This window comes from Montipora foliosa, chromosome 6, assembly GCF_036669935.1.
Source record: "Montipora foliosa isolate CH-2021 chromosome 6, ASM3666993v2, whole genome shotgun sequence".
In the NCBI taxonomy this organism is placed as follows: Eukaryota; Metazoa; Cnidaria; class Anthozoa; order Scleractinia; family Acroporidae; genus Montipora; species Montipora foliosa.
Genome location: NC_090874.1, coordinates 10,622,626 through 10,637,625, shown reverse-complemented (window position 1 = coordinate 10,637,625; position 15,000 = coordinate 10,622,626). Strand labels below are relative to the sequence as shown.

At 42.0% G+C, this 15,000-nt stretch overlaps 1 protein-coding gene across 1 annotated transcript in view; it reads right to left on the bottom strand.

Moving 5' to 3' along the window:
- Positions 1–15,000, bottom strand: part of LOC138006633 (huntingtin-like) — a 78,506-nt gene that overhangs the window by 10,859 nt on the left and 52,647 nt on the right. Inside the window, exons 43-57 of the mRNA XM_068853083.1 lie at positions 14,488–14,631; positions 14,020–14,106; positions 12,627–12,768; positions 12,103–12,314; positions 11,778–11,855; positions 10,754–10,850; positions 9,828–9,899; positions 8,481–8,795; positions 7,726–7,817; positions 6,388–6,542; positions 5,481–5,549; positions 5,195–5,387; positions 3,769–3,993; positions 2,296–2,448; positions 1,200–1,271 (exon numbers count right to left, since the gene is read on the bottom strand). Coding sequence (XP_068709184.1) covers positions 1,200–1,271; positions 2,296–2,448; positions 3,769–3,993; positions 5,195–5,387; positions 5,481–5,549; positions 6,388–6,542; positions 7,726–7,817; positions 8,481–8,795; positions 9,828–9,899; positions 10,754–10,850; positions 11,778–11,855; positions 12,103–12,314; positions 12,627–12,768; positions 14,020–14,106; positions 14,488–14,631 — 2,106 coding nt within the window. The remainder of the gene's footprint in view (positions 1–1,199; positions 1,272–2,295; positions 2,449–3,768; positions 3,994–5,194; positions 5,388–5,480; positions 5,550–6,387; positions 6,543–7,725; positions 7,818–8,480; positions 8,796–9,827; positions 9,900–10,753; positions 10,851–11,777; positions 11,856–12,102; positions 12,315–12,626; positions 12,769–14,019; positions 14,107–14,487; positions 14,632–15,000) is intronic.

Sequence of the window (15,000 nt, the reverse complement as noted above, 5' to 3'; positions counted from 1 at the left end):
ACAGGTCATCAGTTTTGCAAATAAAGCGTACATTTACAAGAAATTAAACTCGGGTAAAACAGACAAAAATGAAATAATTTAAAGAGAGGCAACACAAAGCAGGATGAGACTATGTATACAAATCACAAAGTCCGAGATTTGAAAGCGTTATCTTAAGCTGTATACGAGGGTCTGGCTGATTTCCAAGAATAACTGAAGAGTACTGGTATTGAATTTTGATGTTGATTGCGTTAATTCTAGTATCTCACTGGGTAGGCCGGAATTCCACGTCCTTGTCGTTGCACTTTCGACATTGAACTTAAGCCTGGTGCTCTCTAATAGCGAGAGCAGAAGCACAAGGAATATACACAGATGCATAATCTTGAGTCTTTAATTAGTGTCCTTTCTTCTAACAAAAGGAAGAAAGCAACGATCAAGACACTACTGAGTTTGCGTACGTTGCCTATTCTCGGTTTTCATATGACGTCACGGCTGCCACGTTGGAGCCCCTAAACAAAGAAACGGCGGCCATGTTGAAGCCCCGACCAAATCCTCCGGGAATTTAACTCTATTATTATGCAAACGGTTTCTTTAGTTTTCGTTGAAAAACATGGCTGTTGATCACGTGAGTGAAAACCAACGATACAACACACAAATTAAGAGGTCATGAATTTCATGAATTTCATGTTGTCGAGACGTCCGCCGTGGATCAAGCCAGGCACAAAATTTTAGAACTTTGTGTGTCTTTACCATTATTAGGGACATGAGACGTCAACGAAAACGTCCGGGAAAGTTTCCACATTTATGGTCCCGTTTTTTTTTAAAGTCCGACAAGAAGTGAACTACTAGCGAACTACCAATGAGCTTAATTTGGAGAAATCAAGCTCAAAATATGAGAACAGTTTGTCTCCTTGTGTTCACCATGAGATAAACAAAAAGTCATCATCTCTAGGGAACAAATAGAAGGACTTATATGAGTTTATTCCCCGGAGCCTCGAGATGATGTGTTTTGTTTAGGACTGGATTTTAATATATCGAAAGTGGGCTATTTCCTGAGAACGGGAAAGATTTGTGCAAAAGTTCAGAATGCATGCGCGCAAAGCCGTTATTTTGCTTCTTACATGCCACAGCTAAGAAATGCTCCCATTGATAGCCCCGTCATAGTACGTCCCTATTACTGTACCAAATACCGAGCATAGGCCGGTCATAATGAAAATCACCTGTAAGGGTACGTGGGGGTTCCGTAGTGATGATTCCAGAATGCCGCAAACTCTTTCCGCAACGACACCTTCCTGAAAGGACATTCAGTGAAAAAACGATCAGTGGTTCTGTTAGTTAATTGTTAAATTGCTTTTTAATAGCCTTTCTGGAACACCCACTGAGGTAGTCAAAGCAGGGAGTTGAAGAAACAACGAAGGTTATGGGAAACGTCACATTCGTGGCTTAATGAGGAAAAATATCTTGCTGCACGTGTTACACACATTTTAGGACATTTCTTTGCCGCATTATTTCAAAGCATCGACGTTAAGGACCCGTCCACACGTATCCGAATATTTTTTAATCCGCAACTTTTTCTTTGCGGGTTCGCCTTCCGTCCACACGTATCTGCAACTTTTTGAATCCGCTCTCCAGAGTAGAAAGTTTTGAATACACAAAGAATTTGGAATCGTGTGGACGAACGCAGACGTGCACGCCTGATGGCGCATGCCTTGTTGACAAAAGTCACAGAAGAGTTCTGGACACTACAACGAATTCGGATATGTGAAAACGGGCAAATTCTATGGAAAGCCATAACTTTCTTATGTTATCTTTATTCCTTTGATCTTGAAGTATTGTCTTGATGTTTTGGAATTTTGTCATAGTGTACTGTGATAATATTATTGCGTGGTGAGGTTTTATTATAAGGTGAGCTCTTGCCATTATGTGGTGTGTTTTTGTCAATATGTGGTGAGGGTTTGTCATTACGTGACAAGATTTGCTGGTTACCTGTTGTTTCCATTACTGATGTGTAAGTAGCGAAACTCGATGTCATAAAAGAACCTCACCACAGCACGTCAAAGGAAGACCTCAACAGGTCATGATGGGAATTACCCGTCCAACGCGTAACCATCAAACCTCGTCACATAATGACAAAAACTCACCACATAATGACAAAAACGCACACCGCATAATGCCAAAACCACACCACAAGACAAAACTTCAAGACCAAAAGAATAAAGAATACTTAAGAAAGTTGTGGCTTTCCATAAAATTCGATTTGAATACGTTACGTGTGGGGGTGAAATTTTTTCTATCCGCAGAGAAAAAGCTGCTTACTGTTTTCAGGAAAGCAGTAGCTTTGCATAGCGTGGGCAGAAGGTACTGAATCAAGAGGTCGTCTCCGGAGTGATTGTGATGCAACTCAAGCAAAGTTTCAAGTATCCACTCAAAATGACTTCCATCCACAAACAAATCCGAGAGGACCAACAGCTGAAAACAGAGAAAACCGTCATTGTGACGCAAAATCACATTTTTAGGGACAACTGACCATGAATTGTCTAGCAGTGTTCTTTTGGGTAACAAGCAATAATTCACCCATTGACTATTTTAATACAGTTTTGGGTAACTATGGAGTAGCTTAATTTACTGGACAAACTACAAGGACGCCAAAATAGAGAAGCCCGTGTTTTGACATTTTCAAGCTATGATGCCGGTACTAGCTATTTGTTCCAGCTTCTTCGCTGGAAAAATCCTGCTTAACAGCAGCAAATAGATGGTTTGCAACCATCTCTAGACACACAGATAACAATGCTGCAATGTACAATTACTGGTGGACGAATAAAAGAAGCTAAGGACAGATCTTTGTTTTCGTCCATTAACATGGCGGCAATAACGCAACGTGAAAACCACCTATTGTTAGTTTAGTTTAGTTTAATTTATTCGCCACAATTCATGGAGTGGCAGGGGAGAGGAACAGAACTTTCGTCCCAATTGACACCTAACCCCTATATCCATAGATCAGACCACAACACCGGGAGCTCCATGCCCTACTCTTCTCGAATAGTGTGTGGGTTCTTTAACGTCCCACAGATTTTATATATACCCAAGGGTTGTGAGACGGGACCTCCGGCTTATAGTCCTTATCCGAGAAGACTTGAAAGTCTAACCATTTGCAGATGGCGTTACAAAGGCAGCACTTTCTCCGCAGTTATTTAAAGACCCTGAGTGTTGGTCCGGCCGGACCTCCCGCGTGACAGCCCGGTGCTCAACCAACTGAGCCACCGGTGCGCGGTATTGCCCCAGTGACGATAGTTTTTAAATGTCTTCACGGGATTTGAACTCAAACTTTGTAATACGTACATAAGGTTACCATTCGAGGGACTCCAAAAACAAGCTCTATGTCCCATCGTTACGAACTATCTTACAAATAGCTCAAGCTATAGAGGCACCACATTGTGGAACAGCTTTTCATGTGATGTAAGATGTGCGGAGTCCCTCGGGGAGTTTAAACGCGAAATAAAAGAAATATTTAAAGGCACGACATTCACGGAAAGCAGCTGTTAATATGCTGTAAATAGTTTATGGTCAATAATATTGAATATAGATTTGAGTTTGCAATTTTCTATATATGGTGTTCTAGCTGATGAACTGGATATTAAATAAAGATTATCTATCTAACTACGGTAGATAACATGATGTTACAACAGCTAAGTTTGTGTCCACCAACACAGAAAAGGCGCCACTTGGAGGGCAAAAGAACAAGCGACTTTACACTAGTCACCAGTCTATTGATAACAGAACAAAACTTACCGCTTTGGTGGCTTCGGACAGAAGTGCAAGAGGTGTCTTGGGATGAATATACAGCGACATCCATTGCTCAAAGAGCTCCAGAAGAAACTGTTCACAGGATTTAATGTCGAGTTTCTCCGGTTGAGGCATTCGAGGTAGTGTCACCACAACAGTAGTGTCATCTTCACTGTCATACCTCTCATGAAGTTCATTCTGTGCTTGACTGTAAAGAGCTCCGACGCAAATCTGGAAATTTTAAAACAAGGACACAAGAACAATCGTAAAGTTGTAATCCTTGTCGTTCTCATAATCTCTATCGTCGCCATACAGATTTTTTTAAATTTTAAGTGTCGTGTGTATTTAGCGCTAAGGCACTCTACAGAAATCAAATCAACTCAACACATATCTACCCTAGTCCCAGAGGTTTTTCTTCAGCCGCGAGAGAGCCGCTGACCCTCGGGCTCGGATTGGTTGATATTTTTACAAACACGCACATCAATATGATTGGTTCGTTTGATTAACAATATCGAGGGGACGCGTGATTGCTAAGATGCCTTTGGTCCCTTTAGTAATCATAAATTTGACGTGTTTGACAGCTGGCGTCTGCATGAAAGTGAGATTCAAGTTCAAGGTAACCATGCTTTTTTCTCTTCTCGCCGCTTAGCGACTAGTGAAGTCTTCACCGCTTAGCGGAACTCTCGCGGCTCAAGGAAAATCTCTAGGACCAGAAAACAAATATCAAACCATAGGTTGGTTTTTGAGAGTAGAGAACCATTAAACTCAATCCACATGTGAGGCCGAATCTGGGGTTCCAATTCGGGCCACATTGGTGGGAGGCGAGTGCTCTCGCCACTGCACCATTCCTGCTCCTTCAAAGTCATCATCACCATCGTAATCATCATCGTTATCATTATGGTCATCGTCATCATCAATATATCACCAAGGTCTAGGATAAAGGCCACCCCACCAGTTACTCAAAGAGTGGATGGTTCTTAATCTCCAACGCTATTGGTTTTGGCAGAGGTTATACGCCGACAACGTATTTACCCGGCACCTACACATGGTAGAGACCGCTATTTATCTTCTGAAAAACCGGCACCGGGCTTACGTCCTTCGGAAGTGCGACGGCTTTCCAATGCCCTGAAGGAGTTGTGAACGTTCCCCCAAAAGGAAAAAAAAATCCATTTGCAATTGCTAAAATAAAATAGGAAATAGTTTAAACCCAGGAGTCATATCAAAATTTAGAGAACAACAGTACTGAGAATGACTTGTTGGTGACATTGACTGACGTTTCGACCATATTTTTTTTGGTGACACTGAGTGACACAACGTCAGTCAAAGTTTTGTTAAAATAAAGGACGATCCCTTCCCCGCTTATTTTGAAACTTCCACTGTTGGTCACCTATTAATAATATTGATACAAGTGGAATATATTATAGATCGTTACCTGTCCTAGAGTGTACTCGTGGAATCCTAGTACGCGATCAATGTTAAGTCCATAGAGTGGGTGATCAAATAACATTCGATTGGTGATCCACATCCTGCTCAAATTGTTCAAATTTGTGAAACTGTTGGCGCGTTGAATACTGGCTGAACGCTCTGGCCTCAGTTCTTCATCAGATATGAATGATCTCCCGGTACTGAAACAAAGACAAAAGCAGCTTAATTTTACAGACAGAGCATTGAAAAAAAGGGTACAAAAGAAATCCTCTTTGCTTTTTAGAATACCTTACCCTGTGCAACACATGGCAGCAAAGTCTTCTTCCACTACACCTCTAACAAACGCAAGTTTCTTCCCAGCCCTGAAAATTGGTCACATTCAAATCTTTATTTACGAGCCAAGTCATCAAAAGCCAAAGGCAAAAAGCAAACAGCTAAATGGGTTTTTCTATTTATAAGAGAATGCATGTTTTCAGCTCGGGGCACGCTTTGTTTGAAAATTAGGAAGTGTGAATTTCCAAAGCTTACTGTAGTGCGTGACTAAAGATGGCTTCCGAGAAATATGTTACGTGCATTGACACACTTTCGCCGCGGCAATGAATCACAAGTGGGACAATTAAAGGGCCACCGACAACCAGTGTCCTTTGCGCGCCTTTGTTGTTGTTATTATCCGGGCAATCGAATCGGCCGGTTCGCTTCAGAAACATCCCGTGAAGAAGAACTTCTGCGAATTCGCTGTTCGATTTGTTTTTTAATCCAAACGCCTTCCTCCTTTCGTTCCATAATCTTAAGGTTGAAGTAGTGAGCCAAATAACATGGCGCTTTTCCTTCCTCGGCGGACGACCTTTCTTCACAGTTTTCATTTCGCTTTTAACATGAACACAACACCCAAATAACGCCAAAAATACAATATTTAAACATTAAGGAAAATATTAACAAAGTCTGAAGCTACTGGGCATCCAAAACACGACGATGTGAGGCGATGGAATTTGACTTTTCAAGAAATACTAGTTTCTGTATTACAGAAAATGGCGCCGATAGCTTGCACGCCCGCAAAGACTTGTGGTTGTCGGTGGCCCTTTAATTGCGTACTTTTGTCTTTGCAGTAAAACGAAAACGCATACTGTTGTCTTTGCGTTGAAAAACAACACGAAAAAGCCCAATTTCTTTCATATACAGAGTTATATCATATTGACTGACCTGCTTCCTAGGAAAGGCAAGTCTCTATGTCGCGGCCTGTGAAGATAAGAGCTGACAGTTGGATTACCGGGGACTGGGTACAAAGTGGTCTGAAGCAGCAATTCGGATATACAGCGGACTGCTAAGCAGCAAGAATGCGTGGACTCCATGTCTTCCTAAAGAAAAGGAATGAGGTCGTGCGGCATGTCAAAAGAGGCCTGATAAACAAAACTCCGTATTTCTGTAAAAGAGAAAGACCTCTTTTTGGTGGTCATAATCAATTGGAGAGCTGATAAATTGAAAGATGTCTAAATCTGCGGCCTCTAAAGAACATTAGAGCAGTGTTCAAGTAAATTCAGGAAGTTACTTCTCGAAGGCTTTGGTTTTGCGTGGCCACGCCAAACGCATTGGCTTCTGTTGCGCCACAATCTCAGTAGGGCAGTGGTAAAAGCAAAATCGACTGTGACATGCTCGTACCTGTTTTCCCGCGCCCAGAGGAGGCTGCGCTTATTTCCTTCGCGTTATGATTGGCTAATTTGCTGCCTACGTCTCTTATGATTGGCCGTTTGAAAGTAAATGGTTTTGGTTTCACTTTTACAATTGGGAATTTACGAGACGAAGACGGCGACGTCGACGAAAACGTCATCTCAAAATATAACTTTGCGCAATCGCAAGTCGAGATTATTCCGTCTCGCGCAAGTCGTACAATGTTACCGAAGTAACATCGTCCTACCAATGATTTGGTACGAGCGGTTTCAGAGTAAAAGTAGCGGATGAAAAGTTCACATTGATTTCACGTCGTTGTCATGCCCAATACCGTAAACTGTGTGCTAAAATGCGTACCGCACGTGCCGCACGACGATATTTCGTATTTTAACCAATGATTTTCTTGTTTTGAGGCGTTGTCGTTGACGTGGCTGTCGTCGTTTCTTAAACTGCCCAATATGCATTAGGCAACACGGCGTCGGCGGTCATGTTTGTGTGGGAAAACGAGAAGAAGAGGTGGCTACGTTTGTGTCCAAATCTAACCCTCGAAAAAGGAATGAAGGGCTGAATTTCTAAAGAAACAGTCGTCATGCGTCGATGGGAGGGTACAACAGGAACAATCAGCTTTTTCAAACGGGTTGGTAAGGGTCGAATTACCACAGTGAAAATATTGAATTGCTAACGCTCGAAATATCAGCCTTTCAATCACTTCACGGTGGTTATGGGGACCTTTGTCACTCTCGGAAAATTAAAATCTCTTTTAAGCAAGTCTTGTCTCTTGGTGGCAGCTGATCACGCTACCGGCTCCATCATTGAAAACAGCTCATGGTGACATTGTGATTTAACCCAACTGAAAAGAGCTTGCTGACAAACCTCCATCGAGACTGTATCGGGTAAGGGAGGAGAGCTGATGACGCCTAGAAGAGCAGCCCATGTTTCCTCAAACTGCTGCCTTGATGTCCACCCTGATAAGAAAGAGCACATAACACTAATCGTAACTTGAAGAAAAAAGGCGTTGTTGGAAATGGAAGCCTGCTCACTTGTGAAACAGCGCACAATAGACCATTTTATAGTTGTGGGCTTAGTTATCCGGCCTATGAATGAAAGTGAGGCTAGAGTTGACCTTGTTTTGATAGAAACCTCACTGCTTTTCTCATGTAAATTCCAAATAATTAGCATGAGAATAACATCATTAACACATGCATCATAACAAGGTCAACCCCAGCCTAACTTTCATTTAAAGGCCAGGTAACCAAGCACATAACTGTACAAAAATTCATTGGCCTCAGCAAGAAATAGTAAGGCTACTTGCTCTCCTAAACTTAAATTACCCGGTACTCAAAACTGCTTAAAATAGTGTAAAGAAACGTAAGCTATTTACTGTGATGTTTGAAACTTGGTGCTTGATTTTAAATGAACAAAGAACTGCGTTCAGAAACCCAACCAGATGAATGCACACACTTGGCTATTTATTATTGGTGGCGGACTGAAACTCGTGACCACAGCCGACAAATGCGACTGGTGGGCAAAGTAGGATTAAGTACCCTGAACGATTGGGCCAAATCGCCTCCTGAAAACTAGTTCAACAAAAAGCCGAAAGATTTATTTGCATTTGTTTTAATCCTTACCTATGAAATTCACTCTTCTGACAAATTCATCCAATACGTCTTTTTCTTTTAATATCTCAATTGGCAGCGGCGGAAGCTCAGTTTTCAAGGGACCCTCGGGGACTGGGCTCCAGCCAAGCTTCCACACCAAGGGTGGACAGCGGGCGTAACTGTTGACCAGCGGCTGTCTTGCCAAGCCCACGATGACACCACGAAAAGGACCAATCAAAAATTGAGGGACGGAGGTACATCCACGAAAGTCGGGCTTTGTCCCGGCAAGAAGGCGGTGGACCATTAGTGAGATCTTGCTGCAGGCTTTCCTCGCAATTTCAATCCCTAAGATGACAAAAGATACAAAGAATGCCCCTCTAAACATTCTGTGGCAAAAACCAAGAGCTCATAATTCCAAGCGGAACAACAAGAATCCTTTGCTTGGATGATGCTTTCCTCTCCTTACTAATTTTTTTGGTATATTTAACAATTATTCGCCGAAGGCGAAGTGATTATCGGTGAATATTCACCGAGACGAAGTCGAGGTGAATAATCACTGAACCTGAATATTTCAACGCGAAATCATCTTCACTTACTGTGGCAAAACGACTACTGGCAGCCATTTTGTCCGTCGAGGTGATTATCGGCTGATAATCCGATATAGCGAGCCAATGAGAGCGCGCGATTTTGTATAATCACCAGTGTATTTATACTAAATCTGCAATAGAGCTGTTTTCAATTGAGTGTCGAAAGTAATTAGCGAATTGCTTTGGTTTTGCATTGCTTCACTCAGTGATTGGTTCAAAGTTTCCGCGCCACTTTTTCAAACAATCAGAAGTGAAACCAAAACCAATCGTGGCTCGCGCGTGCACATTTTCCCGCGCTTAGTGTTGGCTACGTGTAATTACTTCGAGTTTTGATTGGTTTACTGGTTGTCTCCCTCCTTTTTGATTGGCCAAAGTAGTTACTTTGGTTTTGGTTTTACGACACTCGATTGAAACTCGCTCTAAATCGAACGAATTGCAAATTTATTGGTTAACTTGGCAATACATGGAGAAAGAAGAAAATCTAAAGATAGATGGTTTAAGGAAGAACGATAACTCGAGAGAAAAAGTACGTGAATTGTAAGCTCTAAGTCGTAGGATCCTGCAAAAACTACCAGCGAGTACCTCGGTTGTCAAGTACCCCCAAGCAGGGTTAACTCGGTTGGAAAAGGCTAGACCCCGCAGTAGAACCTCAAAAAGACCAACCCTCCTGCTCTTAAGCAATCTCCGAAGCTCAGTTTTCATGTGCTTAACAGTTGCTTCAGCTCAGAAGCGTCATTAATTGGTTTAGAAGTTTTCAAATAAGGCTACAATGCAATAATTATTTTCTCACCTTCATCGCTTGGATCTGGTTCTGTGCCATCACCAAAACTATGCTCTTCCACAGTGTCAGCATCACCGTAAACTATAGAAAGATGAACAAGGGATGCAAATGAGAGTGGTTGTCTGGATGAATAGTAATCTTTCTGATTTGTCGGATCTGTCGAATTTGAGCTCTTGTCATAAGTAACAAATGCATGCGGCATCATTTCACTTATTTATCGGCTTCAAACTTCACCAGGTCGATTTTTAGGCATTATTTAACTACTCGGTCCTTACGAAGGCGCAATGGCAATAACAAGTCCTATACATGTAATCAACGTCTTAGCTCTTGGGAGTTTGCTTCACACAAATCATTTGAAATGATCTCACATCCCGTCTTTGGGTGCAGCTGGGACCTGTTTCTCGAAAGTCCCGAAAACTTTTCGGGCACGAAAAGCCATTTGTCAAACTGCCAACCGCCTGTTCAGGATAGCCGATCTTTTAACAAGTTTTCATGGTAGCAAAAAGCAAATTGACTGCGAAGTTTGACGACTCAAATCCTCTCCGTTCATGAGATATAGAGGAAATTGTGACACCCGAAAATGGCCCGAAAAGTATCGGAACTTTCGAGAAACGGGCCCAAGGGCCGGGTTCCATTCCCAGATCCGGCGTCACAAATGGGTTAAGTTTCTTTGTTCTCTACTCTGCTCCGACAGTTTTTTCTCCGGGTACTCCGGTTTTCCCCTCTCCTCAAAAACCAACATTTGATTTGACTTTAGTTTGCAGTGCCCCAAATTAGTGCTCCAGCGCTAGAAGACTAGACACTTAAATCAAGTTCCTTTCCTTTCCTTTGTGACAGAAATTTAAAAAGGTCAAAACGTTGCCGCAAAGGAGTACAGAAACTTGATTACACGAGGCTTTGGCTTAAACCAAAAAGTTTCACCTCAGCTAACTCACCTCCGTTTAACAGAACATACGTGTGGCTGATCGCCGAACAAACCAAAGGAAAGAACTCCAGGGTGCCAGTGCCCTGACAACATTCGAGATTTAAAAACTGCAAAATCAAAGGCAAGTGAAAGGAATGTGAATGTCAAGTAAGACGTTTCGCAATTTTCCGTCCCTACACCGGTGCAATAAATGAAAGACTGACACGAAGCCGAACGGAATAGGCCATTTCCGAGTTAACGTCTGTCTCCTCTCAAAAGCGAGTCTAAGTTCGAACTTTTTGTGATGGTAATTGGTTCTATTTTAAATAGAATTGAATTTTAATCTTAATTTTAAAAAAATTCGCACATAGACTTGCTTTGATGACAATGCAGACATGAACTCGGAAATGGTCTATTTGTTGCTTCTCAGGAATTTCTCCAATTTTTTGCATTTCTTCTTCACTTGCAAGGAACTCCTTGAATAATTTAGTTGTATGAAGCTTTAATCTTCGTGTCAGCACTTCTTCTTTCTCAGAGAAGGATTTTACGTCAGCTTCAAAAAACTTCACAAATCTATCGCTCGCCATTTTTCACTGACTGAAATGACGTCATCAATATCCTCACCAGTGAGGATATGAAAAATACGCCACTCGAGTCCCGGATGTAGTTTCGTATGAATTTTTGAGTGTTGTATTTTCCGGTAGAACACTCCTGTCTATATAATTCTTTTTTCCGTGTGTACATAGTTCTATCTAAACACTCCGGGAGTATTTGCAGTATTTTCGGACCCAACTGAATGGCAAAGGATATTCGGAATTTGAGTAGCCAATGAGAGGGCGCCTTCAACGCTATCCACTGTTTTATTCAGAGTGTTTCGAAAGTCACCGTGCAAGTTTTTTCTGCCTGAGGTACTTTTAGCACTTTGATAAGGCGCCCGCACTGCTAGCTTGAAACGCCTGCACAGCAAGCTAGAAACATCATGTAGCCAATATTCCAGTTCATAATAGATCTTAATTTTTTTTTTCAAAAAGGCTGCAAATTATCGCTCGTTTTACCTTTGCAAGGCATTCCAGGTGCACAGTAAGGACTGTGGAAGCGGGACGCTGTCCGTTCAAGAAGTTGTAATACACCACCTGTTGACCATGAATAAAACAAATTATCAACAAACTGGTAATGATGGTGATGATAACGATGATGAGGCCATGTTTTTCAATAGAAACAAACACAACATTTGAATAGTAATTGAGTTCAATTTTGGGACACCAACATGGCGTCAGCACTGAACGATTAATATTCAGTTTTCTTTGCAAGCATTGGCGAAAAATCGCTAGCTTGATTTTTTTCCGTGTAAATCAAAAGAGAGATGCAAATATTCCTTACCGCCAATGGAATAAAGATAAACTGAAAAAGAGCTTGTTGACTGGACTCGGGAATAGCGCAATATTTTGGAAGCCTTGGAATGGCACTAGCTAAAGCCACCAGAGCCCTGGCTAAACACGTAATCTTCTTGCACCATGCGTCATCGTTGCAAAGTGTGGACAGTGGTTCCACAGCCAAGCAGAAACATGAGATTTTAGACGAGGTGTCACTGTCTGGGTTTTAAAGGAAAAGAGACATTAGTTTTCTATCCAAAACAGTAATTGATGAAGCTGAATGTTAAGGCTTGACTTCCTAAAAATAATGGAGCTGTCTTCAGTTTTCGCGGAGGAACTAAAAACGATCAGAGGAGAAAAGAAGCGTATTCTTGAATTAGCGTCAAAATGGCAAATCGCTACAGACCCGTCTTTGCTGGCAGACAGACGAAGATCCAAATCAGTTGCAAATTCAGGAGAGAGATCGAGACAACCAAATACAACATTTTTTTGATGAAATACTATTAGTTGAAGAGGGAATTGTTCACTTACCTTTGAAGTTTCGAGTTCGGATGACATCCCTGACAACTCGCTCAATGTGTGAAAATAAACTAAGTTTGGAAACCAGCAGCAAATTATCTGTGTCATTGTTCTCGAGGGTCTCGGTGTCCTGGTGTGTATTACTGGCGACTTCCTGAAAGTGAATTGACGCTTTTCAGTCCGCAGTATCGGATATGTGCAAGAACGCAACAAATTAGATGCACGCGGATTTCAATAAGCGTCACGAAGTGCCCCCTTACCCCTCCTCATCACCTCCACGTTAACGGAATACAGAAAAGTAACGTCACAAAGCATCCTCCAAATACTGCTGCTCAAGTAAGGATAAACAACTGCATTTACCCTAACCGAAAAGTAACGCTAAACTTTACCCTTATTTGGACGTAACACAGCTCGTTCATTTTCCCGCGCGTGCAGCTTCGACCTTATTTTTGTCCATATTTGGGCATAAAATCGGTGTCCTAAAATTCCCAGCTTCGTTCCAAGGAAAAGAGTTGCAAGTTACACGCTTCAAGGTCACGTGCTTCTGCCTTACCTTATTGTTAGAAATAGAAAGCAAATGCTTAGACTCACTTCATATTGGATGTGAAAATTGGGTGTGCCTCCAATTTCATGCATTTCTGGACATATCTGATACCGACTGAACTTACACGAACAATAGAGAGCTTTAGATTCTAGGACGAGAACGACTACGGTACGAGATCTTCTCATAGAACAACAGTGAGCGCGCCCAAACCAGCGTCATTTTGGCGGGAAAAACGTGATACCGTCGTCATTTTAATACAAGGTTTTGCAAAAATGTCGTCGTGTCAAAAAAAAGTCACCAATACAGTAGTAGTTTTGGCATTTTCGACCAGGAAAAGGCTCAGTTACCAGCAATAAGAATAACTGAGCAACCTATACTACTGACAAAGGGTAAGATTAATCGTCCGGGTTATAAATTTTTCAAGTATTTTCGCGTAAAACGGGCAGTCAAATCTCTTACTCGTTCTCGTCCTCGTACTAGAATCTAAAGGTACCTAATCATAAACTTCATCGACAACTTAATGTAGTTGGGAGTTTGAACTGCCAAATTAAATACCACTGTCGCATTCACTCTGCCACGTTACGAGTAGCCACAAACAAAAAAGGACAAAATCCTCCATTTTTGTGCTCCACAACTGACTTAAACAATATCGTCCCACAATCTGCAGTGAGGTAAGCAGAGGTAAAACCAGAACCACTTGTGGCTCGGACGCAACGGTTTCCCGCGCATAGCGCCGGCGCACGTATTTTTTCTTCGTTGTGATTGGCTGTTTTGACTGTCAGCGTCTGGTGTGAAAGGCCAAAGAAATTATGCTGGTCTTGGATTGCGGCCCCCAGTTTAAAAACCCCCTACATTAATTACCTCCGGGTTCTGCCCTTTTGTTGTCAGCTGAAGCGTTTCTTCTACTCCACGAAATATACATTCTTCAAGTAGCGAGATATCAAAGTCCTGCGTAAAGAGAAAGAGCATCATCTTGATGAGTGAAATAAATCACTGACCGAAAAAATGGCTCTGAACAACTTTAATAGTTTATGGAGAATACTTGCAGACAAGTAGTGTGACTTCATCACACTACATTTTTAAACGGGGAAGATAAGAGCGAACAGAGAACATGATGGCCTATAGTTTACTGAATTAAAACCTAAGGACTGAATAGAAATATAAAATTACCACACTTTTTGGGGATGGATAAAACTGCTACTTTCAAAGACTCTGTGCAACGACGTAGGGTGATATTACGTCATTTATGAGATTAGTCCGCTGACCTCGAGGCGGACCAACCCGGTTAGCGGTTTTTCCTTTCCATTTATTGCACTTCATGTAGCACACCTTGTGATTTATGATGTCAGAAACTTCTTTTGCGTTTAAAACACTCAGCATCTTGGCAGCCTCTCGCGGAATAACAGATTTGGTCTGCGAGTCACTTGTGTAAGAAGCAAAACAGCACTGTTCAGCCAGACGACGAAACCATTCCTGTAATAACGAGAGTTAAAAAGAAAACAATTAGGTTGTTTTCCTCTCTTGCAAGAACTGACCGGTTATCGGGCTCCCCATCCCAAACCCCTTCTTGTAGGGCAGTGAAAGATCATTAAGTTCTCCTCAATATAAATATATGGTTAATGCAACGAGAGCGTGAGTTAAGTGAAGAGAACTAAAAAGTTGGTCTTGGACAACCTCTCTATCAAGGTGCCTCTACTCCTTGTAATCATGATTTATCCCCTCGAGCTCCAGGAGGAGTAGGAGGCAGCGTGGTCGAGTGGTTAGGGCGTTGGGTTTGCATGCGGCTGCTCCGGGTTCAAATCCCGTTCTAACCTCTGGTTTGGATTTGTTTCCGGTTGTCCC